The 27,932-nt window shown below is 41.4% G+C and overlaps 1 protein-coding gene across 3 annotated transcripts in view; it reads right to left on the reverse strand.

The window, feature by feature from the left end:
* Positions 1 to 27,932, reverse strand: part of LOC134530127 (regulator of G-protein signaling 7) — a 274,032-nt gene that overhangs the window by 48,957 nt on the left and 197,143 nt on the right. For all 3 annotated transcript variants that reach the window (XM_063364739.1, XM_063364740.1, XM_063364741.1), the window contains one exon: positions 2,025 to 2,075. In XM_063364739.1, the coding sequence (XP_063220809.1) occupies positions 2,025 to 2,075 (51 nt within the window). The remainder of the gene's footprint in view (positions 1 to 2,024; positions 2,076 to 27,932) is intronic.

Consider the following 27,932-nt stretch of genomic DNA (forward strand, 5'->3'; position numbering starts at 1 on the left):
ATATACACACACCTCGCTGTCTCTATATCTCTCTATATCTGCATATTTCCCTCTCTCTATCTCTCTACACCTAACTCTTTAATTCTGTCTATCTATGTCTCTATCTTCCTATCTATATCTTTACAAAACAGAAGACGGACACACATTTACATTGAACAAACATATTTTCGCCTATCTTGATTTTCATCTATAAGTATTTTTATCTGTCACAGGCGTGACATAGGTATGAAAAACCACGCGCGTATTCGAATGCAACGTTGTATCAAAATTTTGAAGCAATTGGTGAATGGATTTCGGAGATGAGCTATTTGTGCAAACGAACGTTTACATTTTTTTATTTATACAGGTTTATAATAGGGAAAGTATTAACTACTAAACATTAAGCGTCTGGTCAATATTTGATTGAATGATGTTCCTACAACTACCGCGAATTTTTATTGCTTTAGCAAAATTATTTCATTGACATAATTGCGGGTAACACCTTTATTTTCCACATATTTTTGTGGCGTGTTGCTACCTACAATTAATACAATGGGATTGTTTGGCTACAGCGGCAAATCAAGGTGGTATTTGAACTTCGTTTAGTTAAACATAATGCAGACGCTCAGTGAACCATCTTAAAAAAAATTGGTTGTCTGTTAAAGTCGGTTTACGGACGATAGTTTAACGTGACAACGTCATAAAAAACATTGATGAAATGATTGCATACTTTTATGAATAAAATTGAATCATTTTTATTGAATTATCACTATTTTCTATGTATACAAAGAAGAACTGAAATGAAATCTACAATTTAATTGATAAATTTACTTTTATTTGCACTCATTAATTCAAATATGTTTATTACTTTAACGAAGAGATTATTTTAACTTTAACTTTTATACATGTTTGCTATTTAACTTCTTCCAATCTGTGTTATTATTTTAAGGATAGGACGATGATAGTAAAAGTAGGAAACGAATGGAGTGTTTCAAGTTTAATGTGCCTCGGAAAGAAATCGATGGTTGTTCCAATCGAGTGGAAGAGAGATAGATGCGGCGCAAGCGTACAATGAGCGTAACGGGACACCGCGTAACGGGGAAATGTGCGTTACGGGACACTTTGTCGTGCATGCAGCCGGCGTTCATCGATTTCTTAGACGTTGTCACGTCAAAACTTGTTTTTTATCTACGTTAAAGTTGTTGTGGCCAAACTTAAAAAAATTTATTCCAGCCTTGCGAATCACTTCATACCATTGGTCGTGTAGATGTTCTCAGCATATTTTGTCGTGATAAACCTGCGGATGACGTGTTTCGGTCGAATCCAGACTCACTCTGTATATGATATAAGAGAAGTGTCTAGAGAGTTCACCATCCCTCGTCAAGAGCAGCGTTTTTTACAAACACAAGTGTTGACATTGTTTTACATTTCGTTAATACATTGCAACTTAAATAAACCTATTGTGTACAGGAATATTTAGAATTTCTTTTTCGATTAAGGGAAGGCGTAAATTTATTTTCTGCAACAACCCATACGGGTTTCCCATTTCCCTCGGAAATAGCCAAACCTACTGAGACGAAAATTACCTTGTATGTCATTCTAGGTCATATAAACTGAAAAATTATAAATTCGAGTAAATTACGTTACGTATTCAAAATTTAACTTTGTTCACTTTTTACTACAGTAGAAATAATTATATATATATATCAGTGAGATATATTTAAATAAAAAAACAACTTACTGACAAAATAAATTCATTATTTTTTTTTTTAATTTTTGAAAGATGAATATTTAAAATTTCTTCTAGGTGTAAGCTTACGTTTCAAGGGAATCATATACTAAACTGTTACGTTCTGGTCCTACCGTATTAGACGTGCATTGACAAGTAAATCAGAACTTTGATATTATTGTACCCACAAGGTTCCTATAACTACACAGGATAATTTTAACATTTTCGGCAATTCACACCTGTTTAAGGTGTACATACATGCAAGTTGCAAAAAATATTGTTGCAAAAACGAAGTGTGAAGTTGTTGAAATCTTACCAGATTCTTCAATGTCAAGACGCTCCATAAGCCACTCGATAAGATCACAACCTGAAACAAATAAAATTGACAGTTATATTCGAGTTATATCCAGAAGCCATTCAGCCAAACTTTCGTGAAGGCTGCGTGACATTAGCCTACTTGTTTTAGAGTCATTGAAGAGGAGGGGCACTAAGGGTGACACTGGCTAGAGCATTTATTACCGAATCACCTCTACGTGCTCGGCACTGAATTACCACGCACGCGAAGCGCAACTGTAGGGTTTAAGATGTTATGGCGCAATAACAACATGACTATGCGCTGCAATACCTATACAATTAAAAAAGAAACATACATCCAAATCTCTACACAAAAACATCAAAACAGCGATTTATACAGTTTTACGGTAAAAAATAAATACACTTAAGAAACAAACATTCAAAACTAAAACAATATAGCCACGGAAAATGTAGCGAAAGCTATCCGATGACCTAAGATAAGCCTAGGGATCAAAAAGAGGTAAAACGGAAATAACCCTAAATTCACTTGAACTATGTTGAATTTTATTTTACCAATAATATTTTAAGAAGTTTGTTCAGAAAATTTTATAAAGAATATGTTTGTTAAATATTATTTTTGCTTCGCTGGTTTTTTTCTTGGCACACTATTAATAAGAGAGGAAAAAATAAATATTTTAATATCTCACATTTTAAAACGTTTACTACATAAAAGCTGCAATTGCCATATTATACTGTGTGCACAAGTATTACTGAACAAATAAAGGAGATGTGTAACCAAATACGCCTGTCCGTCACTGTGGATTAATGATTATGTTTGTTCATACAGAACATTCGACCAAGACAGAGGCAGAACGTTACATTAAAATAGCTGAAAAACTGACTGCTGCCAGAAAGTAGATTAAAATGCACGCAAAGAAAATATTATGTGTTGTTTCCATTTCACTGAAATTCTAACTATAAATTAATTTAGAATTCAAAGAATTCAATCATAATGAGAATGATTTTCATAATTAAAACAAGGTTTAAATGCATTTTTAAAACGAAGCTTTAAAAAGTAAAATATATTGTCGTGCACCGCTCAGAACAGGTAAACATATTTTGCAACATAACTGTTTCCACTGAAACTCTGCTCTTTGTCCGTCTGCAATCATATTTGGTTCATTTCAACCAGGGGTGTCCACATCTGCATGCTTACATTGATGGTAAGTGTGTGAAGCTGTCACCCCCCCCCCCCCCCTTCCTAACTTTTTATTTAAGGTTGCGCCATATTGGATAGACGCCCAAAACACTGGCTGAAGTGTAGCGTTTGCACTGAGAGAGCAGTTTCAAATGACTGTTTTTAACGACGGAGAATATAATTCATACTTACTAATCATCTTAATCAGACCGTGGTTAAGCGCCACTTCCGCAATGTTTAGAGCGGAACAAGAGAAGGTTAAAAAGTGAGTTAAACAACGTTAAAGCTTTCCGTCTCCTGATAATTAGAGACCTGCAAAATTCGCGGATTCATTCGGTGATAGGCAAGAATTCAAACACATATACCTCTTAGATAATTTTGCTATTGGCTTACTGTTCATATGGACGAATCTCAACCAGTTATAAACCCTCAACCAAAGAAGGATCGAATCACAGACAAACCAGCTGAGACGACTTACAAGTCGGCAGCCAATGAACTTGCGTTATTTGCCCGAGTGTACAGGGGTATGTGCAGTCTATCCTGAAGGTCATCGAAACCGCGAATTTTGCAGGTCTCTACTGATAATACGCAACTCCATGATTATAAACTCAGTCTGACAACACAGTGTAAATGTAATTGCGCGTGTGATGTATTTTTGTGTTAGGAAATCAGTATTTTAACTTTTTTTTTGGTTGAAGTTATTCCAGAATTATTCTCAAAATTTGCTTGGAGAGACTTATTCCCCAAAATGAAGTGTTTCACCGAAGGCGGCTGCTACAGCCTCTTAGTGCTACTACAGTAGCATGAGGCGCTCAATTGACGATATCTGTGCCAAAGGCTTTGTTGTGGTTCGAGGCAGGTGTTAAAATTGCAACTAGCCTAGGGGCTATTTTCATTCTAACTACAGATACCATAAATTTAGAGACAGGAAAAATTCGCGGATTCATTTCACGATATGCTAGAATCCAAACAACTGTTCATTTATATTGCTTATGTGATTGGCTTACAGTTTATCTGAAGGACTTTTAGCCAATGGGAAACCTTCAACCAAAAAAGTATCGAATCGCAAGCGTCCCAGTTGACAAGTATCACGAGTCAATAGCCAATAATGAGCAAGTGGCATTTACCTGAGTATGTAGAGGGTTGTGGAGTCTATCCTAGAGGTCATCGAAAGCGCGAATTTTTCCAGTCCCTACATATATTCAATATTTGCTCACGAGGTGATGGATACATTAGGTCGACTCGTGTCCCGGGAAAAACGCGGGCACTGGAGTGGACCAAGTTGCACCGCGGGGCAGTTAAGAGTAGAGATAGATAGAGAGAGAGAGAGAGAGAGAGTGAGTGGAAGGGGGTAAGGGGGGGGGGGGGTTAGTTGGGTGATGAAATAGCACGCCATTCACCAAGGTGACCCCAAATTGTTTGCAGATGGGAAACATGCACACGTGGGTTTTATCTGGTTACTCCCGTTTCTCACATTCGTCAATGCTATTTTCGAACGTGCATTTGTTTTTATTTTTTTAACAATCGTTTGCGTGATTCTGCGCGTATGTTTTCCGTGAAAATAGAAAATAAGAGTATCGAGTTGTCATTAAATAATTGTTTTTTCGAAAGGCAACGTACCTACGTGATTTAAAGATTATTTGAACACCGTGTATTGGGATACTGCACCATCATTTACCACAGTGATATTTTGGGCAGATGAATTTAAACGTGGCCGTGCCAGCTTGGGTGACGACGAATATCTGCGACTCCAAAAACAGCAAAGGGCAATGAGCTCCAGAAAAAAGGTAAAGACTGTTACTTTGGCCGGGAAAGTGATTGTGATTGTGTTTTATAGGACAGACATGGAGGTGTCTTAACTATCTTGAATAAGGCAAAACACGACAGAGGCATACTACGCGTCATAACTTGACAAGCTGATGGCAGAAATTGCAGAAAATGGCCATATTTTTCAGAAACAAAATAAATTGTTTCAAGACAATGCACCAGCTCGCACCTCAGCGGTTGCCACGACGAAAATCTACGAATTGCAATTTGAACTGTTTTACCGTCCTCTTGAACAGATCTAGACCCCAATATACTTTTTCCCCTAGGTTAATATTTTTGCGCTCGGAGGACAGAGAAATGAGGAGGACATCACTTTCGTTAACAACTACTTTGCAGAGACTCACGCAAACTATTGTTAAAAACACAACTGCTCGTCCAAAATGGCTGAAATTTCAATGAGTACATTCTAAAGCGTGCGCAAACACATTCCCCAATTTTGGTTGACGAGTGCCGCCATCTTCGGGCTGAGATCGTAAACGTTTCGGACAACCCTCGTGGTCACGGGTCAGGGATGAGGGGGATTTTCGGGATGGGCATGAATAAGAAACTAAGGCACGGTTGCCAGAACTTTTCAGCCAACCGTCAACGAACAACAGATAGTGCGCGTGAATAATGAAGACGAATGACCGGCGCATGAATAAATCCGCGGGGCTCGGTAATGATGAGGGATCACCTGGCTGCCTGGCGGCGCGTTAGCAGCGGCAAGTCAAACAACTCCGACGACAGCGCCACTCGGGGCGGTAAATCACGAGGGTGCTCAGGGTCGGCAGCAGTTGGTTGAGAGCGAGGGGAGAAAGAAGGGGGCGGGAGGTTGCCGTACAGACGGAGAAAGGCGGCTGGAACGAGAAAGGCAAATACTTCCCCCCCAGACAGAATGTTTTTTAAAAGCCCCCGGGATCCCCGGCCAATTTATTCCCGCTGGCCCCGGCCATCCGAGCCCGGAGAGAGACCGAGTGTAAGCGATGCGAGGGGCTTAGATGGAAGACGCTCTCTGATTGGCTGTTACTACAGGCGCGTGACTTTTCGTTCGCTCTAGGTTCTCGGCAGCTCCAACATCTACAGGACGGCAAACATGTTGGAGTAAATGTTAGAAGTATTTCTTTAAAGTAGTATTTATTAGTGAGACATTTTCCCGCAATAAGAGATGATTTCTAGACACGGAATGCAGGTGTATATATTGGTGGGATTTTTAAAGGATGACAGCAGAAATCTTAAACCATAGACAACCAAGTAAAGAGCTAAATGAAGAGCCAGAAACCACTTGACGCATCCAACACTGAAAACCACTTGGCATCTTGCAGCTGTGCTGGTGACTCTTCCACAGACGGCAACTGTAGCCTCTATCTGAGTATAAATCTATTCAACTGACTGAAGTCGACACAAATACTTACCGAACCAAAGGATGACAGAAGAAATCTTAAATCATAGACAACCAAGTCAAGAGCTAAATTTGTTTCCTTCATTAGCCAAAGAATGAATGAGGGCTGAAGCTTGGATATATACAGATCTGCGACATTTCCTCTTTAGGTAATTCAAACTGCGGCGGTAATAACCAATATTGTACAATACACAACGAGACCACACCGCAAATTACAAAAGCATTGCGCGAAGCTTTTGTGTTATTCCTGACCAAAATGGCCAAACTGCCAGCAATATGGCGCAACGCAATATGCCAATGAGTTTCCATGGATATAATAGCCAGGTGGTAAACCAAAATAACGCAGTTGTAAAGTAGCCAGTCAGACGGAAGGGTGTCTCAACAGGAACGCTTAGCTAATTAATGACCTATTATTACATGCCATTTCGCTTATGTCGGGTGATTTATCATGTAACCATACTCTATAGTCCAATACACGTTATAGTATTCGCCAAATGTTCATTGGTGGCCGCTTCTTTTAAAACGATAATCATCCAGTTAGATCTGATTATAATCACACAAAACACTCGCCGTTAAATTCGAGACCTGAAAAACAAGTAGCCTAATGCTAAAATGCTAGTAAAATGCCGATTTCAACATTTATTTCTGATAATCGAACCTTTAAATGACTAAATTTGTGTTTCAAAAACAAACGTATCAGAATTCATTTATCAGTCAGTAAATTGCAACCCACACACTTGTTCTTAGAGTAGGTAATATCCCTATGTAGCATGTTGACAAGACTTTAAGATACATCATTAAAATTCCCAGTTTTTAAAACAGGTTGGCGATTTCTACATTTTCTTAACAAAGAATATGAAAATATTTGTATTATTAACAGTCAAAGATATATTTAACAAAATAATTCGAAGAAAGGAGTGGAAGTTTGTTTGAAGTAAAAAAAATTCAAACTAAATTTTTTGTTAAAATTTTGGTAAATGTATTTGTTCTGAATATAAATGTTGTACTTAGGAAAATATTTATTTTTTATCAGAAAAACCTTCTTAGCCGAAATTTGTTCTCAAAGCAGAACAAAAAAACCTTTCATATTGTAAAAAATAACTATTTTGGAGAGAAGGAACACATACTTTTGACAGAAAAATTAAGAATTTAACACCTTTTGGGCATCGACATGTTTGGTCGGGCATGCCTAGGCGGAGCGCACGAGTGTTCGAATGTCGCCTATTTTGGAGGAAAATTAAATATATTTAAAAATAATTTAATATACCTTTTTTAGGCCTCTATGCATTAACCACAGACTAAATATCGATACATAGCCACTCTTATTATGCGCCTTAATTCAACATCAGCTGATGTAAGCAAAGCCACTAGCGTTTTTTCACAAATAGTACTCAAATAAAAATAAAGTGCTTTTCGTTAGAAATATCAAATTTAAATTAGTAATATGAAGTAGAGCATAGTTCTCAACTAACATAAAAAAAGGATAATCACTTGATGCATTGAAACGTAGACAAAAAAATTGCTATAATAATTTATAACCTGGATAACGCACCAACTGTATCTGTTATGAGCACGGTCATACTAATTAACAATTGTGGAAAAAAATTTAAGGTATTAGTAAATGTTAGTCATTTACCAAGCACCCAAAATATTTTTAAAAATTAGTAATCTGGGAAAAAGATTTAAAAAAATTAGATGAAATGAGGAATAATATTATATTTTATACGACACTCCCATTCAACACAATGTCAACAATGGGCTGAACCACTACTAGCGCTGTTAGTTCGCAGGCCGCCGCGAGCTCCACTAAGTGGACGAGATACTCCAAGGACAGGATAGGAAGCTGCCAGACATTCTCTATGACCGTGGTCATGAAACACGTTTGCTACAGCAGTGTTGGCAAATAAGCCGTCTAGTGTTGTTTGAGCGCGCAGTCTATATCGCTTAATCCATGTCATAAACAAACGTACACGTCTCCAGAAGACGTTATGAAAACATAATTAAATTTAACAATACTGCGGGTTTGAACGAGTGACGTAAGCACATATGTACTTATATTTTATCTTTTGAAGTTATACATCTTTAGGCTCATTATGGAAAACGATGTGTGTGATTTGACGAAGCGCGCGCACAGTGCAACGAAATTTTCACAGGATTGAAAAAAAAAAAAACGCTACTTACAAATAAGAATTATATAGGCTAAGTGCTTTTTAAATCTTATATTTTAGCGATTAATATCAAATACTGGTCGATATAATTTGAAACGTTTAATAAGTGAAGTTATGTTTCCGTACGGATAATTTATTTGCCTTATAAATAAATATATTATTAATAAATAATTTCAATTCAATAATTAATTTTATACACGTGTTTATATAAATATTGAATACTTCGTATTTACTAAAAATAATTTTTATTCGATTAAATTTCTATTTTTCAAACCATATTTAAAAAGTCACTCAAGTCCTTTTATTATTTTATTTCTGTCAATTATTTGCATGCAAAAATAAAGTAATTTTTTTTTAAATGACGCCAAGTAAGTATACTTCTAACGCGCGTCTATAATGTACACGCATCCATGTTTTATTTATTTTTGACGTGACGTCTAATAAATCGAAGAACGACGGCTTCACGCACGAAAAAGTGTCCCATTACGCACATTGTCCCGTTACGCTGTGTCCCGTTACGCTCATTGTACGCTTGCACCGCTTCTATCTCTCTTCCACTCGATTGGAACAACCATCGATTTGACTTTTTCGAGGCACATTAAACTTGAAACACTCCCATTCGTTTCCTACTTTTCCTATCATCGTCCTATCCTTAACAGAATAACACAGATTGGAAGAAGTTAAATAGCAAACATGTATAAAAAGTTATAGTTAAAATAATCTCTTCGTTAAAGTAATAAACATATTTGAATTAATGAGTGCAAATAAAAGTAAATTTATCAATTAAATTGTAGGTTTCATTTCACTCCTTCTTTGTATCCATACAAAATAGTGATAGTAATTCAAAAAAATGATTCAATTTTATTCATAAAAGTATGCAATCATTTCATCAGTGTTTAGTTATGACGTTGCCACGTTAAACTATCGTCCGTAAACCGACTTTACAGACAACCAATTTTTTTATGTTTAATCCTCGCTCTGCGCGATTGTCAGCCCCGTGTCGCCGACGTCTTCGTCACGTCTCGGCCGGAGCCCGACCCACGCAGAAGCGCCAGGAAATGAGTTCTGGATTGACCCCTGGTGGGCCGTGGGAGGAAATTCACTTCCACGAACCTTGTTCCCCCGGCATTTTCACGTCCCCGGCTAGACGGCCGACTGCCAGCCAACCCACACTTGCCACCTCCTGCCAGATGCGACCTTTGACCTCCCACTCCTTCCATTCCCCCTTCCCCCCACCCATCCAACAGCAGCAGCGCCGTTCCACAAGATTGTACGGTCGTTCGCGCGCGCGGTTGAATTCGACGTCGTTTCGTGCTCCAGAACTCCCGCGTTCCTCCTACTCGTGATTTCCGAGCGCACGATCCATCCGCCGAAAGCGCGAAACACGGGTAACTTCTGGAATAAACCTCCCCCCCCCCCCTCCCCTAAAAAAAAGGCTGAGCCAGTAATTCATTACACGCCAGTGATGTGTGAACACCTAATCTCGGTAACGAGCAAATTCGTGGGTTCTCAAGTTGCAAATAAACTTATAATATGACACGAAATCGCCAAAATTAAAATGAACTTGTAACTGCAACAAAACGTTTATACTTGTTGCATTAAATATTTTGGAATATTCTATAAAAATACTTTAGGACGTGTTAAATGTTTTAACTTTCTGTGGTTTTACCATTAAATATTCAAATTATGCAAACACGAAATTTGACGTAGAATTCTTTGTAATACCGAGCGGGATAAATAAACAAAAAGGGTTTTATTTTAGGGGGAAAAAAATTTTCCCCAATTTAAAACCTATCTATAATTCTGTTTGATAAGATGGTACTATTGATTTCTCAGGGCTAGTCGAACAACAGGCGTATCGATCGCGTCGCATGCGAATACCTCAACGTTGAATAGGTGATGTTTTCCCCTAGACCGGAATTATTACCGCCTACGTTTTTGAGATTATACTTGATGGTTGAATTTTAGTTTACACCATAAATGCAATGAAATAAGCGGAAATTTGACAGATTGAAAGTCCATTGCGCATGCGTGCAGAAACTGCTATAGCCATGAGGCGAAGTCGCCAAGATGGCGGACCAACGTGTGGCAAAATGCACCTGTAAATATTAACTTTCGCGAACGTCGGCGGATGTACTAAGCGTATTGAGTAGTATAGGATAGCCGGTCCGGCGCCAGGGTTTAAGGAGTGGAGCCGGCCGCCATCTCGAACTCAAAAATTCCTCAAATTCGTTAAAAATGACTCAAAATTACTCAAAAATTCCCGTTTTGAGGAAAAATTTCTCGTTTTCTTCTTCAAAAATTCGAAAATTAGGATTTTGAAAAACCTCAAAATACTTTAGCCTTAGAAAGAACACACATTCCTAAAAGTGGCTTAAAAGTCCTTAAAGCTAGCCGCTCTAAGCCGCTGACGTCATATCCACTTTTCGTTACGACTGGCATATTGGATTCTATTAATGTTGCATGTTTCGTTACGGCAGCAATCTTTAAAATCTGTAATTTCAATGCTAGAAATTGCGAAAAAATTCCAAAAAATATTTTAAAAACTGCCTACTTCAAATGTTTAGTTATTTAAACGATTTCGGTCGTCGGTTTGATTTCCGGCGAGAGTAAACCAGTAATTTATTAATTTATTTAAAAAATTCTCAATAAAAGTAATAAAAACTTCTTACACCACACCCGACATTTTGAATTGTCACCACTTTAGCAATTATCGTTACGGACGCCATCTTGAAAATATTTATTTATTATCCGATTTTAATGAAAAAAGGTTTAAAATTAATCAAAAAATAACTTATTAGAATACTGATTGATTAGATCGATTCCCATCCTTGGTTCGAAACAGGTAAGAGCAAAAAATAAAAATCATCAGATCCTTCCTCCATGGAGGCCACATACAGACTGACCTCCGTCCACCAGTACCAAGGTATATATCGTCAGCTGGTATGACATCATGTCCGCCATCTTGTCTTCATCCGCTGGAAACCACCATCTTGATTTCAGCTACTAAGAGTGTGCCACCATCATGTTAGTGTAATTTTTACACGCTAGATTACAGTAATCAATTATTATTACTATGGCGCCCGCCATGTTTAAATTTGGACACCATCTTGAAAGTGTGCAATTATTTAGCTAGGGATTCGGGAAAAAATACAAAATTCATCAAATAAATTGGCAATAAATATACTGATTGATTCGATCGATTCCCGTCCTTGGTTCGATCCCTGGGCGATGCAAAACATCTTAATTTTATGTAAAAAAATATCAATTTCAATAAATAAAGTTCAAAGTCCTAAAAGAAGCATAATTTCCAAATCTACCATCAACCTATAAGCCATTACGACCACCATCTTGGATATTTGTATATATTGACCGAGGAATTCGGGAAAGATTCCAAAATTCACCGAAAAAATAATAATTAATTTATTTACATATTGAATCGATGTATTCCTGTAGTCGGGTTGCTTCTTGACCAGTGACAAGTGTAAATAAATATTAAATAAATTTTATATTTTTGTTTCCATTACCTTTCGCGGAGTTTATCAATCATTCACTCTACGAAAAACAAATCAAGACAATATACGACAATGTTCGACGAATTAAATACATTGACGATAAGCCTAACATGATAGTCCAGTTTTTTATACTTAGAATAACCTTTAAAATGTTCATGTACAAAACCATCCATACATATACACCAAGCGTCTTCGAACCGCGAGACCGGGTCATGAACAATGTCAGACATATAGACCACGAACACACAGTACACAAAGGAAACGGAATGAACACACAGTACACACAGGAAACGGAATGAACACCAGCCAGTCAGTGTGGAAGAAAACGCGTCCTGAGTGGCAGACGGCCGCCAATCACAGGGAAGAAACTGCTGGCGCCGGCATAGCATGTTGCAGTCTAGTGGACGTTCAGATTTTATTTACCTATTTATTTATTTTGCGAAAGATGCCTGCCCCTATGTACACACGCTTCAATGTTAGCCTTCACACAGCCAAATGAAACGGTTACGTTTACATTGAAATGTTGTTCATTTCTTGTTGGGAATGGTTCTAGGATATTTTTTTTTTAATTTCAAGGAGTCATAACTTCCTAGAGACTGGAAAAAATTAGCGCTTTCAATGATTTCTAGGATAGTCTCCACACTCCCCTTATTAAGCAGGCAAATGCCACCTGCTCATTGGCTATCGACTGTTGACACCTGTCGACTGGGATGCTTGCGAACCAAGACTATTTTTTTTGGTTGAAGGTTTTTTTTATTGGTGAAGTTCTTCAGACAAACTGTGGGCCAATCACAGAAGCAATCTCAAGGTACATTTATTTGGGGTCTAGCTTACTCGCGAAATGAGTACGCGAGTTTTTCTCGGTCTTTATTACTTGCTGCAAGAGATCGGAAAAATTCACAGATTCATTCCGCGATAGGCTAAATTTCAAATACACGTAACTGTGGGATAGTTCCGCTATTGGCCCGCGGTTTATCTGGAGGACTCTAGGGGCCAATGAGAGACGCCCAGCCAAAGAAGCATCGAATCACGAGGAACCCAGTTGAAACGCCTCACAAGTCAGCAGCCAATGAACAAGTGACAGTATGCATGGAGAGACCTGTAAAATTCGCGATTTCAAATCCCTAAAGGATAGACTCCATGATCCTCTATGCACTCGTGCAAATTACCTCTGCTGATTGGTTACCGACTCGTAACACCTGTTGACTGGAATGATCGTGATTCGCTAATTCTTCTGTTAAAGATTTTTCATTGGCCCAGAGTCCTTCAGATAAACTGTGGCCCAATCACTGAAGCAAAATAATGTCAAAATTATTTGGACTCTATCCTATTTCGAAATGAATCCGCGAATTTTACAGGTCTCTATGCATAGGATAATTGAGTTTGTCTTAGAAAACGCGAATTTTTCAGGTCTCTATTACTTGGTACTGGTTCGTGCAGAAAGTGCGTGCAGAATCGCTGCGTGCGTGACTCTGCTTCGCGCAGCTGTTGAAGCCCACCAGAGTCTCGTCCCAGGACGGAGTGGAAGAACCCATATCCCCTCCTGAGGGACAATCTCCTTCTCCCTTTGCCCTCCCCTCCGCTGTTGCCGGTTCACTAACGTACAACATGGCGTCACGAGTTGCGAGCCGGGGCTGATTCGATTTGAGAAACTGCGGAGACATGGTTATCTCCCCTCGTCCAGGCTCCCAGACCCCCCCCCCCCCCATACACACAACAGACCAGCCCGTCCTCGTCTTCCAAGCCTCCAGTATCTTCCCCTGTTCCTTGCCTGGACGTGGTGGAAGGATAATTCTCCCCTCCTTTAAGGGGCTTCACCACAGCGCGCTTGGATCGCGTTGCAGCGTGTTCTATATCAGTTTCTAAAGATATGCTTCTTTAGGTGCGTTATGGGGGTGCCTCCCATTTCAGGTTATGATTTTATATTTCTTTTAATCACTGATCAACTTTAAGACTTTTTCAATTGTTTAACGTTCACGAATTGAAAAATATATACATCACATACTATTTGCACAATTAGCTGCCAAAGTTACGTTTGTAACGTTTTTGGGTTGTACAAATAAGGAGAATTTAATTTATTGCAGAACTGAAACTGGCTACTTCAAAAAATAGTTTGAATTTCTTTCAGAAAATATTAATTGATTTTACCTGGCATTTCAAAATTCTCTAATTTGTTACGATTTTGACAGCCAAGAAACATGAAATGTTTTTTTGTGATAGTAATGCAAACCATATTATGAAGTAGCAATTAAACCTAAAAAGTTTAAGTTCTGCAACAAATCAAATTCTCCTTATTTGTACAACCCAAAAATGTTAAAAATGTAACTTTGGTAGCTAATTATGCAAAAAGTGTGTGATGTATATATTTTTCAATTCGTGAAAGTTAAAAAATTGAAATAGTCTAAAAGTTGATCAGTGAATAATAGAAATATAAAATCATGACCTGAAATGGGAGGCACCCCCTTAAGAAAGAAAAATGATGAGAGTGAATTTTTACCATGCAACGATATTTTCGCAGGATGAAAAAAAAGTTCTACATACAAATATAATTTATATATGTGTTTTTAAATCTTATACTTTTGTTATTGATACTAAACACTGTTCCATATTATAACAGAAATATTTATTGCGAATAGTTGTGATGGAAATTAGAGTTTTATTAAAGTTTTCCAAAGTGAATTTTAAGTACATTTATATAAGTGAGGTTATGTTCCGGAATGTATTGTTTATTTGCATTATATATTAATAATTAAATATGAAATTAAAATTTATCTCGATTATTTTACTAACCTATAAATATATTTTATACAAAGTTTATATTAATATTGAATACATAGTAATAATTGTATTTTTTTAAATTTTGATTTAATTTATACTAACCAAAGGTATTTATAATATCACTGCAGTTTTTAATTATTTTATTTCTAATAACTACTTGCATGCAAAATTAAAATTAGTTTTTATAACGCCAAGTAAGTATAACTTCTGACGCGCGTGCATAAGTACCCGCACCTAATTTTTATCTTCTTCAGTGTTAGTAATACACGTGTTTGTAAACTGTATATACAATTATTAGAGACCAGAAAAATTCGTTGATTCATTAAACGATATGCTAGAATCCAAACAACTCTACATTTATATTGCTTCTGTGATTGGCTTACAGTTCATCTGAAGGAATTTTAGCCAATGGGAAACCTTCAACCAAAAAGGTATCGAATCGCAAGCGTCCCAGTTGACAAGTGTCACGAGTCATTAGCCAATGAGCAAGTGGCATTTTTCTGAGTATGTAGAGGGTTGTGGAGTCTATCCTAGAGGTCATCGAAAGCGCGAATTTTTCCAGTCTATAGTAATAAGTCTTCAATACTTCGTAACAGCAGCAATACATATGCCTATATAAAGGTTACCAGATCCTTCTGAAATCAGCAGGGACGCCTTCACCAGCACGTGTTTCCCAAAGCCGACCACTCCGGAGACTCCAAGCCAGACAACAAACAGCCTTAACCCCGACCGCCTGCTGCAGTCGTAAACGCGAGAAGACGGCAGGTCGAATACACATGAGCCAGGAACTCCATTCACCCGTGCCGCGCGTTCCAAACCTTCTCGATCTCGTCTTGAGCCCCCCCCCCCCCCCCCCCTGCTACGAGCGAACGGATTCTGTCGCTGCGGAAACCTTTTAGAGATCGTATTTAGGTTCGGACTCGCGCTCCGGATCCGGGTCGGAGCGAAGACTGTCTTCTCCGTGCCGATGCGGGCCACGTCTTCCAGAGAAATCCCGAGAAGAATCCGAGAGAAGTCTCCGCCAATCTTCTCCCGATAATCCAACACTGCACCTATTAGAGACTGGAAAAATTCGCGCTTTCGATGACCTCTAGAATGGACTCCACACCCCTCTACATACTCAGGCAAATGCCACTTGCTCATTGGCTATTGACTCGTGACACTTGTCAACTGGGACGCTTGCGATTCGATACTTTTTTGGTTGAAGGTTTCCCATTGGCTAAAAGTCCTTCAGATAAATTGTAAGCCAATCACAGAAGCAATATAAATGTGCAGTTGTTAGGATTCTAGCATATCGCGAAATGAATCCGCGAATTTTCCTGGTCTCTAGCACTTATGAAATGACGTTCAAACAGCTTTAACTAGGGGCAGGCATTTTTCGCGAAAAAATTTCGAAACTTGTTGAAAATTCAAAACATTGTAGTATCATCCGTGTTTCTTTCAATTACGTATCTACTGTCACCACACCAATAACAGTAGTTCAGTGCGTACGAAAACGCGTCCCGAGTGGCTCGGTGAAATATGGCAACGGCTTCTTTCTCAGACAGCCGCCAATCACAATGAAGAAACCGCTGGTGCGTGTATACCATGATGCAGTCTAATGGGTAGTATGATCTTTTCGCGAAAAATGCCTGCCCCTAGCTTTAACTGTTGAGCTGATGGTCAAGCGGAATTATTCGGGGCCAGGTTAAAATTCAAAGTCTTCCACGTACTCTTTACACATCTGCATTTTGATTTTCTGCTTTTCTTTACGCAATAAACTGTTTTTTTTCTGAGTTCTTTGCAGTGGGGAAGATTGATTCAAGATGTTATTTTGAACATACGCCAACGCTAATTACACTGTATGTTATAATAAACCTCAATAACGAAAAAAAAAAAAATAATACGAACGTACAAAAAATATGAACATGCAAACACACAGAAAACAAACCAAACATCAGACGAAGTAAAAAAAAAAAAAGAGTTGTCTGTAAAGTCGGTTTACGGACGATAATTTTACGTGATAACTTCATAAGAAAACATTGATGAAAAATTGCATACCTCCTTTTTTATTTTCGAATATTATTTACAGTTTTTGCAAATTTAATTTAAATAATTTGTTTTATTATAATCATGAACATTTAGTTAAAAAGCCCCCCTTAACCTGTTTGATATTATAGAAGATTTTCTCGTAAGGTGGTTGGCCGGTTCTTGCACGCTCGGCTCAGGCGGAACGTGACGAGTCATGCTTTTTGTGCGTGCAGCTGGCGTTCATCGATTTATAAGACGTTATCACGTCAAAAAAAATTAAAAAGTACATAAACGGCAAAGAAAATTCCATGGAAGGAATAAATCAAAAAATTATAACAGCACAGACAGACACACAGATCTTACAACGAGGAGAAAGTAGCAACAAGGATAATAAATAAAGACAAAAAATACCTTGGACAAAACAGTTACAAACAGACAAACCCAATGATGATACTAATAAGATAATGTGGACAACAGCACAACAAAAACAGTGACACAGAGATGCACAGGCGAAAACCAGCGATGTGACAAAACAAATATTCTGGACACCAGGACGACGACCGCACACAGACGAACACAGCAGGGCTTTCTAAGACAACAGTTGGGACGATTCGAAAAACTTCGATCTGTTTCCGTCATGATAGAGGACACTGGTAAACAGTTGGTATACATGGTTTTTGTCCGTTATTAAAGTTTCTTGTGACATACAGTGTACCCAGCATAGGGGTATGTTCAAAATAAAATCTTGAATCAAAATGTTTTTTTTTATGTTAGGCTGAGCGGGATCCGTCTACTTCTCACCGGACTGAGCGTAGATAGACCCCACCCCCTGGATCCGTCTACTTCTCACCGGACTGAGCGTAGATATACCCCACACGCTTGATCCGTCTACTTCTCACCGGACTGAGCGTAGATATACCCCTCACGCTTGATCCGTCTACTTCTCATCGGACTGAGCGTAGATAAACCCCACACGCTTGATCCGTCTACTTCTCACCGGACTGAGCGTAGATATACCCCACACGCTTGATCCGTCTACTTCTCATCGGACTGAGCGTAGATATACCCCACACGCTTGATCCGTCTACTTCTCACCGGACTGAGCGTAGATATACCCCTCACGCTTGATCCGTCTACTTCTCATCGGACTGAGCGTAGATATACCCCACACGCTGGATCCGTCTACTTCTCACCGGACTGAGCGTAGATATACCCCACACGCTTGATCCGTCTACTTCTCACCGGACTGAGCGTAGATATACCCCTCACGCTTTATCCGTCTACTTCTCATCGGACTGAGCGTAGATATACCCCACACGCTGGATCCGTCTACTTCTCACCGGACTGAGCGTAGATATACCCCACACACTGGATCCGTCTACTTCTCACCGGACTGAGCGTAGATATACCCCACACGCTTGATCCGTCTACTTCTCATCGGACTGAGCGTAGATATACCCCACACGCTGGATACGTCTACTTCTCACCGGACTGAGCGTAGATATACCCCACACGCTTGATCCGTCTACTTCTCATCGGACTGAGCGTAGATATACCCCACACGCTTGATCCGTCTACTTCTCACCGGACTGAGCGTAGATATACCCCTCACGCTTGATCCGTCTACTTCTCACCGGACTGAGCGTAGATATACCCCACACGCTTGATCCGTCTACTTCTCACCGGACTGAGCGTAGATATACCCCTCACGCTTGATCCGTCTACTTCTCATCGGACTGAGCGTAGATATACCCCACACGCTGGATCCGTCTACTTCTCACCGGACTGAGCGTAGATATACCCCACACGCTTGATCCGTCTACTTCTCACCGGACTGAGCGTAGATATACCCCTCACGCTTTATCCGTCTACTTCTCATCGGACTGAGCGTAGATATACCCCACACGCTGGATCCGTTTACTTCTCACCGTACTGAGCGTAGATATACCCCACACGCTGGATCCGTCTACTTCTCACCGGACTGAGCGTAGATATACCCCACACGCTTGATCCGTCTACTTCTCACCGGACTGAGCGTAGATATACCCCACACGCTTGATCCGTCTACGTCTCATCGGACTGAGCGTAGATATACCCCACACGCTTGATCCGTCTACTTCTCACCGGACTGAGCGTAGATATACCCCTCACGCTTGATCCGTCTACTTCTCATCGGACTGAGCGTAGATATACCCCACACGCTGGATCCGTCTACTTCTCACCGGACTGAGCGTAGATATACCCCACACGCTTGATCCGTCTACTTCTCACCGGACTGAGCGTAGATATACCCCTCACGCTTTATCCGTCTACTTCTCATCGGACTGAGCGTAGATATACCCCACACGCTGGATCCGTCTACTTCTCACCGGACTGAGCGTAGATATACCCCACACGCTGGATCCGTCTACTTCTCATCGGACTGAGCGTAGATATACCCCACACGCTGGATCCGTCTACTTCTCACCGGACTGAGCGTAGATATACCTCACACGCTGGATCCGTCTACTTCTCACCAGACTGAGCGTAGATATACCCCACACGCTTGATCCGTCTACTTCTCATCGGACTGAGCGTAGATATACCCCTCACGCTTGATCCGTCTACTTCTCACCGGACTGAGCGTAGATATACCCCTCACGCTTGATCCGTCTACTTCTCACCGGACTGAGCGTAGATATACCCCACACGCTTGATCCGTCTACTTCTCACCGGACTGAGCGTAGATATACCCCTCACGCTTGATCCGTCTACTTCTCATCGGACTGAGCGTAGATATACCCCACACGCTGGATCCGTCTACTTCTCACCGGACTGAGCGTAGATATACCCCACACGCTTGATCCGTCTACTTCTCACCGGACTGAGCGTAGATATACCCCTCACGCTTTATCCGTCTACTTCTCATCGGACTGAGCGTAGATATACCCCACACGCTGGATCCGTCTACTTCTCACCGGACTGAGCGTAGATATACCCCGCACGCTGGATCCGTCTACTTCTCACCGGACTGAGCGTAGATATACCCCACACGCTTGATCCGTCTACTTCTCATCGGACTGAGCGTAGATATACCCCACACGCTGGATACGTCTACTTCTCACCGGACTGAGCGTAGATATACCCCACACGCTTGATCCGTCTACTTCTCACCGGACTGAGCGTAGATATACCCCACACGCTTGATCCGTCTACTTCTCACTGGACTGAGCGTAGATATACCCCACACGCTTGATCCGTTTACTTCTCACCGGACTGAGCGTAGATATACCCCACACGCTTGATCCGTCTACATCTCATCGGACTGAGCGTAGATATACCCCACACGCTTGATCCGTCTACTTCTCACCGGACTGAGCGTAGATATACCCCACACGCTTTATCCGTCTACTTCTCACCGGACTGAGCGTAGATATACCCACACGCTTGATCCGTCTACTTCTCACCGGACTGAGCGTAGATATACCCCACACGCTTGATCCGTCTACTTCTCACCGGACTGAGCGTAGATATACCCCACACGCTGGATCCGTCTACTTCTCACCGGACTGAGCGTAGATATACCCCACACGCTTGATCCGTCTACTTCTCATCGGACTGAGCGTAGATATACCCCACACGCTGGATCCGTCTACTTCTCACCGGACTGAGCGTAGATATACCCCACACGCTGGATCCGTCTACTTCTCACCGGACTGAGCGTAGATATACCCCACATGCTTGATCCGTCTACTTCTCACCGGACTGAGCGTAGATATACCCCACACGCTGGATCCGTCTACTTCTCACCGGACTGAGCGTACATATACCCCACACGCTGGATCCGTCTACTTCTCACCGGACTGAGCGTAGATATACCCCACACGCTGGATCCGTCTACTTCTCACCGGACTGAGCGTAGATATACCCCACACGCTTGATCCGTCTACTTCTCACCGGACTGAGCGTAGATATACCCCACACGCTGGATCCGTCTACTTCTCACCGGACTGAGCGTAGATATACCCCACACGCTTGATCTATCTACTTCTCACCGGACTGAGCGTAGATATACCCCACACGCTGGATCCGTCTACTTCTCACCGGACTGAGCGTAGATATACCCCACATGCTTGATCCGTCTACTTCTCACCGGACTGAGCGTAGATATATCCCACACGCTTGATCCGTCTACTTCTCACCGGACTGAGCGTAGATATACCCCACACGCTGGATCCGTCTACTTCTCACCGGACTGAGCGTACATATACCCCACACGCTGGATCCGTCTACTTCTCACCGGACTGAGCGTAGATATACCCCACACGCTTGATCCGTCTACTTCTCACCGGACTGAGCGTAGATATACCCCACACGCTGGATCCGTCTACTTCTCACCGGACTGAGCGTAGATATACCCCACACGCTTGATCCGTCTACTTCTCATCGGACTGAGCGTAGATATACCCCACACGCTGGATCCGTCTACTTCTCACCGGACTGAGCGTAGATATACCCTACACGCTTAATCCGTCTACTTCTCACCGGACTGAGCGTAGATATACCCCACATGCTGGATCCGTCTACTTATTACCGGACTGATCATATATATATACACCACACCATATATCCGTTTAATTATCACCGGTATGAGCGTAGATAGACCCCACACTCAGGATCCGTCTACTTATTACCGGACTGAGCGTATATATATATACACCACACCATAGATCCGTCTAATTATCACCGGTATGAGCGTAGATAGACCCCACACTCTGGATCCGTCTACTTATTACCGGACTGAGCGAAGATAGACCCCACATCCTGGATCCGTCTACTTCTCACCGGACTGAACGCAAATAGACCCCACCCCCTGTATCGGCCGTGTACACACACGATCTTCATGCACGATGTATGTACACAAGACAGCATGTAAGCGTTAGTGATGAACGAACTTTAATTCTCATTATATTAAAGCGACAATGCAAATGTTGAACGAGTGCAGAAAGTAAAGTAGAGTCAACTCGATGAGACGGTTCGCCGTTCCGGTAGCAAGCGGCCCGAGATGCTCAATCTTGCTCGGCGACCGGAGACACGCTAATTAACGTCCCCCTCAGACCCTCCCTCCCCCAACCCGTCTTCGCTAGAGCAGAAACTGTATTCTTTGGTCGGCTCTTCACCGCTTCCTGAGCGCGCCATAAAAAAAAAAAACTATCAACTCTTTGGACAAGTCGTCGTCGCCTGTGGCCGTGGGCGTGGAAGGGCAGAGGGGAAGGGGAGACACATCGGAGCCACGCTTTCAGCCACGCTCGCTAGACGTCGCGTCGGCAGCTTCCCAGTCGCCAGATGAACGTCAGCTTTACTTCCACTCGCAGACACAGAGAGCGGGGGGACAAAGTCCACATTTTCCCTCCTTTCACAGCTCGCCTTTCGAATTCTCACTCTTGAGCTGACAAACTCCAACTCTATGTTTGAAATGAACAGAACAGTAAAAAAAAAAAAAAAAAAAAAAAAACCTATTTTTTTTTTTTGCTGGAATATGAAGTTTATTTTTACTGCACTGTAGAAAATATTTGTAATTTTTACAAGGAAGATAATTGGGAAACACCAAACCCACAAAGAGTTCGCCGCCAGATGAGGTTCTGAGGGGCAGGCCAGTGTTCCGACTAACTGAACGCTCACCACCGTCGTTGATTACACTTGGTTGCAGGGTAAATAACTTCTCAAGCACTTTCAATTAAGCACTTTTTTTGATGAAGTAGCTTTGGCTTCTAGGTTATAGCCGTGTCCTTGGCGGATAATTGGCTTTACACAATTGCAATGTTACCTGGGGAATAATATGACTTCACACGACTGCCGTGTAGACACGCAGAAGTGCCAAGGGAGGGGTGAAGGGGCATACAGGAGGGAGTGGAGGGGGGGGGGGGAGGGCATGGGAGGCTCACGTCACGTCGTGGAGGATGAGCGCGGGTCCGCACGCAGATGAGTTTATTTCAGTCTCGCCAGAGAGAGAGAGAGAGAGAGAGAGAGAGAGAGAGAGAAGAGAGGGGGCGGTTATATCCGCGGCAGGTGCTCGGGTGTCGGGCCGTTTAATCACGGCGCGCTCAAAGCGTCCCTCACCATCCGTCAACAACTCCGCTTTGATCCTGCCCCCCCCCCCCTTGCAGGAGGTAATCACGCTCGGACTCGCGGGTGGGAGGAAGGGTGAGTTGGGAGGGGGATAGGCCCGTAAGGCGAGAATCCCTCGTTCTCGCCAGCACGTCTCAGCAGCACCACGCCCTGAGGCTGTACCGTGCTCGAGACAAGGTGCCGCACCCCTACAGATGCTCGGGAAAACATTAGGTCTTTGACTCGTAGATATTGTCACATAATAATAATCATCAAAACGAACACAGTAGAATTCTTGATGTAACATGCATTAGAGAATATATCGTTAATTTTATATATAAAAATTGGTTGTCTGTAAAATCGGTTTACGGACGATAGTTTAACGTGAAAACGTCATAACAAAACATTGATGAAATGATTGCATGCTTTTATGAATAAAATTGAATCATTTTAATTGAATTATCACTATTTTGTACGGATACAAAGATGGAGTGAAATGAAATCTACAATTTAATTGATACATTTTCTTTTATTTGCACTCATTAATTCAAATATGTTTATTACTTTAAGGGGCCCGCCTCGTCAGGGGTGTATGTGTGTTAGTGAGTCAGGATGATAAGCGCGACGCTCGATGGTATTTCTAGCGCGGTATCGCCTCTAAGCTCAAGGCTCTGAACTGGCGCGCAGTCTTCTCATCGTCAATTGATAACTGTGAAATTTGTGCGGTGACCGTATTTTTATATTACAGGGAAATGAAGATAAAGGTGTAATGCAAGTCCATTAAGTGCTTTCAAGAATCTGTACCACTTGTTTTACACCTAAAAAGTACTCTGAAAACATGCGTTTCAGCCATTTTAACTCCTCTAGAAATGCAGTTTAAAAACATGATCCAAATTAAAAGTACTTTTCGGGCCTCAGCGAACTCTTAAATGCTTTTCGTAAACATACCCCACTCGGATATCTTGAGTAGTTTTGAAATCGCGTTGTTTTTCCTGAAGCTCTACGCACCGTGTGTGACCAGGTAGGCGGGCCCCTTAACGAAGAGATTATTTCAACTGTAACTTTTATACATGTTTACTATTTAACTTCTTCCAATATGTGTTATTCTGTTAAGGATAGGACGATGATAGGAAAAGTAGGAAACGAATGGGAGTGATCCAAGTTTAATGTGCCTCGAAAAAGTCAAACCGATGGTTGTTCCAATAGAGTGGAAGAGAGATAGATGCGGCGCAAGCGTACAATGAGCGTAACGGGACACAGCGTAACGGGGCAATGTGTGTTACGGGACACTTTTTTGTGCGTGCAGCCGGCGTTCATCGATTTAATAGACGTCACGTCAAAAAATCCGTATGTCGAAGTCTGAATGTCCCTTGGCAGCACCTGCCAAAATATTGACACGCTGTTTTGAACAAAGCATTTTACTATTCTTTGCGTGCAAAGTTATCCAACAGAAGAGTTGACGTATTGTTCGTGGGCCTGCTCACTGGACGGGGCCAGGCTGGCAGAGAGGTCACATCACTGCCTGCCGCCGGGCAGTGACCTACCTTGTCAAGGGTGTGTCTGCGCTGGTGAGGCGAGACTGGCTGGTGGTTCATGCGCGGTGTCGCCTCTGGACTGGCGCGCAGTCTTCAGCGGTGACCGTAACATTATAAGCCCGAGAAATGAAGATAAAGGTGTAATGCAAGTTCCTAAAGTGCTTTCAATAACCGGCACCGGTTGTTACTCTTAAAACACGCCTTTTAGACATTTTTACAATTTAGAAATACAGTTGTAATGGGGTGAAGTGCATCACCCCTAACTCATTTAACGTGACTGGTTGCCGTAACGGCATTATTCTGCTTAGCGACTTTGAAGCCTCGGAGGTAGACTTACCGGCATAGCAGATGAAGCCTGAGGTATAGGCCACACGTCGCACGGCACTAAAAGAAGTGACGCTACGTAAAAAAAAAAAAAAAAACCATCCGGTACCAAAAAGTGACGTCATAGTAACGTCATAATGACATCATAGGAAGTCGGTCGTCTTTGAGGGTCGATTATCCAAACATTCTAGATTATTTTTGACGTGACAACGTCTAATAAATCGATGAACGCCAGCTGCACGCACGAATATGTGTCCCGTTACGCACACTTTTCCGTTACGCTGTGTCCCGTTACGCGCATTGTCCCGTTACGCGGTGTCCCGTTACTCTGTCGGCGAGTGCAGTAATAATAGGTTATGTTACAATTGACTAAAAATTATGGTGATTCGTATAATTGATGATTTATATTTAATTACATTTTAATTATATGAAAACTTGTTCATAATTATATTTAAACTTTATGGCTAAACGCCAGTTTTTAAAATTAATTACAAGTCATCTACACGTGAACTGTTACGTCGACTGTTTATAAAGTGAAGTGAAAAGTTTATGTGGTTTTTCATTGCTTATTGTAAAAACAATTTCGGCAATAAAGGTTAATTATTCTTGCATTTTAAAAATTTGATTACTAGTATAATTTCAAGTATTTATTCTTTTATTATTAAAATAAATATGATTCAATTTTATTCATAAAAGTATGCAATCATTTCATCAATGTTTTGTTATGACGTTGTCACGTTAAATTATCGTCCGTGAACTGACTTTACAGAACAACCAATTTTTTTTTATGTTTCGCAGAACTCGGGCGAGAAAGAGGCCTCTACTGAGAGTCCTAGTGCACTCCGCCCCGAGGAGAAGTCAGGAGACCCTCTTCGGGAGAACTTCGTCCCGTCCCGGAGCTCCGACTCTTCAAGGACGTCATGCTGTCCGTCGTTGCCGCCACGTAAAATTTGTTATGACAGCCGGAAACTAAGTCAAAATTGAAGTAGCTTGGCTTCTGGGTTGTAGCCGCGTCCTTGGCGAATAATTCTCCGACGTTTCGGTCGACTTTGCAGTCGCCATCATCAGGGAGGAGTTACCTACCAGTAAGTAACTGCTCCCTGATGACGGCGACTGCAATGTCGACCGAAACGTCAGTGAAATATTCACCAAGGTCGCGGCTTCAACCCAGAAGCCAAGCTACTTGAGACAATGGCCGTGAAAGCCTGCGAACATTATTAAGTCAAAATTGGACTTAGAGTTTGTACAAGCAAGTGCAGTTGGTGATAGAATATTTTCAGGTGATAGCCCAGCAGCCCCAGGTGGAAAAATATTTGAAGTCCAGGATGGACTTCAAATTTCAACGAGTCGCAGTTGGACTTGTGAATTTTCGAAAAAGCAACCACGTTGGGAATTCACAAAAATGGGCGGATGGCATGTCTGGTCGTTGAGCTGGTTGGTGGTCGGTGTGTAGACTTTTGAGGCCCGGCACGAGAAGGCTACGTTCAGTTACGTATCTTACGTAAGCGGAGTTACGGTTACGGTTTTAAAAAAAATAATACGCTATGCTGGAATCAATTGGAAATGACATTTTTTTTTGGTGGATTTCTAAAATAAATTTTGTGTTTACAATTGCATACGGAGATACGTATTTACGGGACGAGCGAGAGGAACAAGTGTAACGTACTCCGTGATAACCGGCGTAACCACGTGCCCACCGTTAATGTACGGTAAACCCAAGTGGCATCGTTTCTGGATGAGCTTCACTGCATTCACAATACATGGCAATTTAACTGAAAATAAACGCGCCGGCAGAAGATTTAAAACGCACAACACAGTCTCACTCAAAGCGCGACCATTGTTTCGCTGACATATTAAAGAATGATAAACTTGAAAGTAATTTATTTTCACTTATTGTTATGACGAAAGTTCACTAAGCTCAGAAAAAAAAATGTTTTGAAACAGCATCTCTTTCTCTCTTATATATGGCTCTGCATGAAGAAATCTCGCTATTCTCGGTGTGAGTTTCCAATGGCTTTCTCCCCATCTGTCAGTGTCCTGACCTCGCACGCACTCCACACTTACTACCCGTTACGGCATTGTTCCGTAAAAGGCAATCTCGGCGCTTTCTTTCTCTCTCTCTCTTTCTCTCTTTCTCTGCTGCTGCTTGTTCCGCTGCAGACAAAAGGAGGCCTTCATATCTCAGTGTTTGCCTCACAAGTTCCGCTTCTCTCTGCCCAAAACATTCCGCGGCAAATATCCGCTCACTTGGCAGCTTCGGCGCTCGGCGTCTCATTTTCCAGCTTCATCTCTAAAACTGTACTGCATGAAATTAAATATATTTTGAGCATTTATATAGGCTATATAATCATTATTAGCTTCTACTTTGAAATGTAAGAAGATAAATTAGGCAACCTGGAATATTCGCCAAATTTCTTTCATAACTAAGTATGATTGCAGGCATGGTATGTAATGCATTTGTCTAGAGACTTGAATGCATCTGTCTTACGTTTGAATACACTCGTCCAGAGACTTGAATGTATTCATGCTTTCGTTCAGAAAATTTGGATTTATTCAGCCAGAGATTTAATCTACTCTCCCAGAGACATCAACGCATTCAGCTATATACCCGAAGGTTTTTATCTATGGGATTGAATGCACTTATCCAATACCTGAATGCACTCATCCAAAAACTTAAATGGACTCGTCCAGAGACTTGATTGCCAGGGGGGTGGGGGTACGGAAGCCCACCCCACCTGGAATTAAGAAACCCCTTACTGTGCTTTAAAAATTGTAACTGTGAAACAGGTTTGATAAACATAAATTTTCAAAAATGTGTTTTATGGACAATTTTCAGTATGTTTTAAATGCTTTCTGCATATTGCATGCCATATAGACCAGAATACGGGCAGTGTACAACACACCCAGAGATGAACTGTGTCGGTTAAAACACACGCGCAGAACTGCCAGGGCCTCCTTGAGAATACTAAATCATACGTCGCCATTCCGGTTGTTTTGTTTATTGATCACAGTTGCCAAACCTATGGCGAGTTATCGTACAACGCGATAGTATTAAACGAGATTCACACGTCCACACGTCTGTTAATCAAGCAAAGAGACAAGATTTTTGT

This window comes from Bacillus rossius, chromosome 3 (assembly GCF_032445375.1).
Source record: "Bacillus rossius redtenbacheri isolate Brsri chromosome 3, Brsri_v3, whole genome shotgun sequence".
Taxonomy (NCBI): domain Eukaryota; kingdom Metazoa; phylum Arthropoda; class Insecta; order Phasmatodea; family Bacillidae; genus Bacillus; species Bacillus rossius.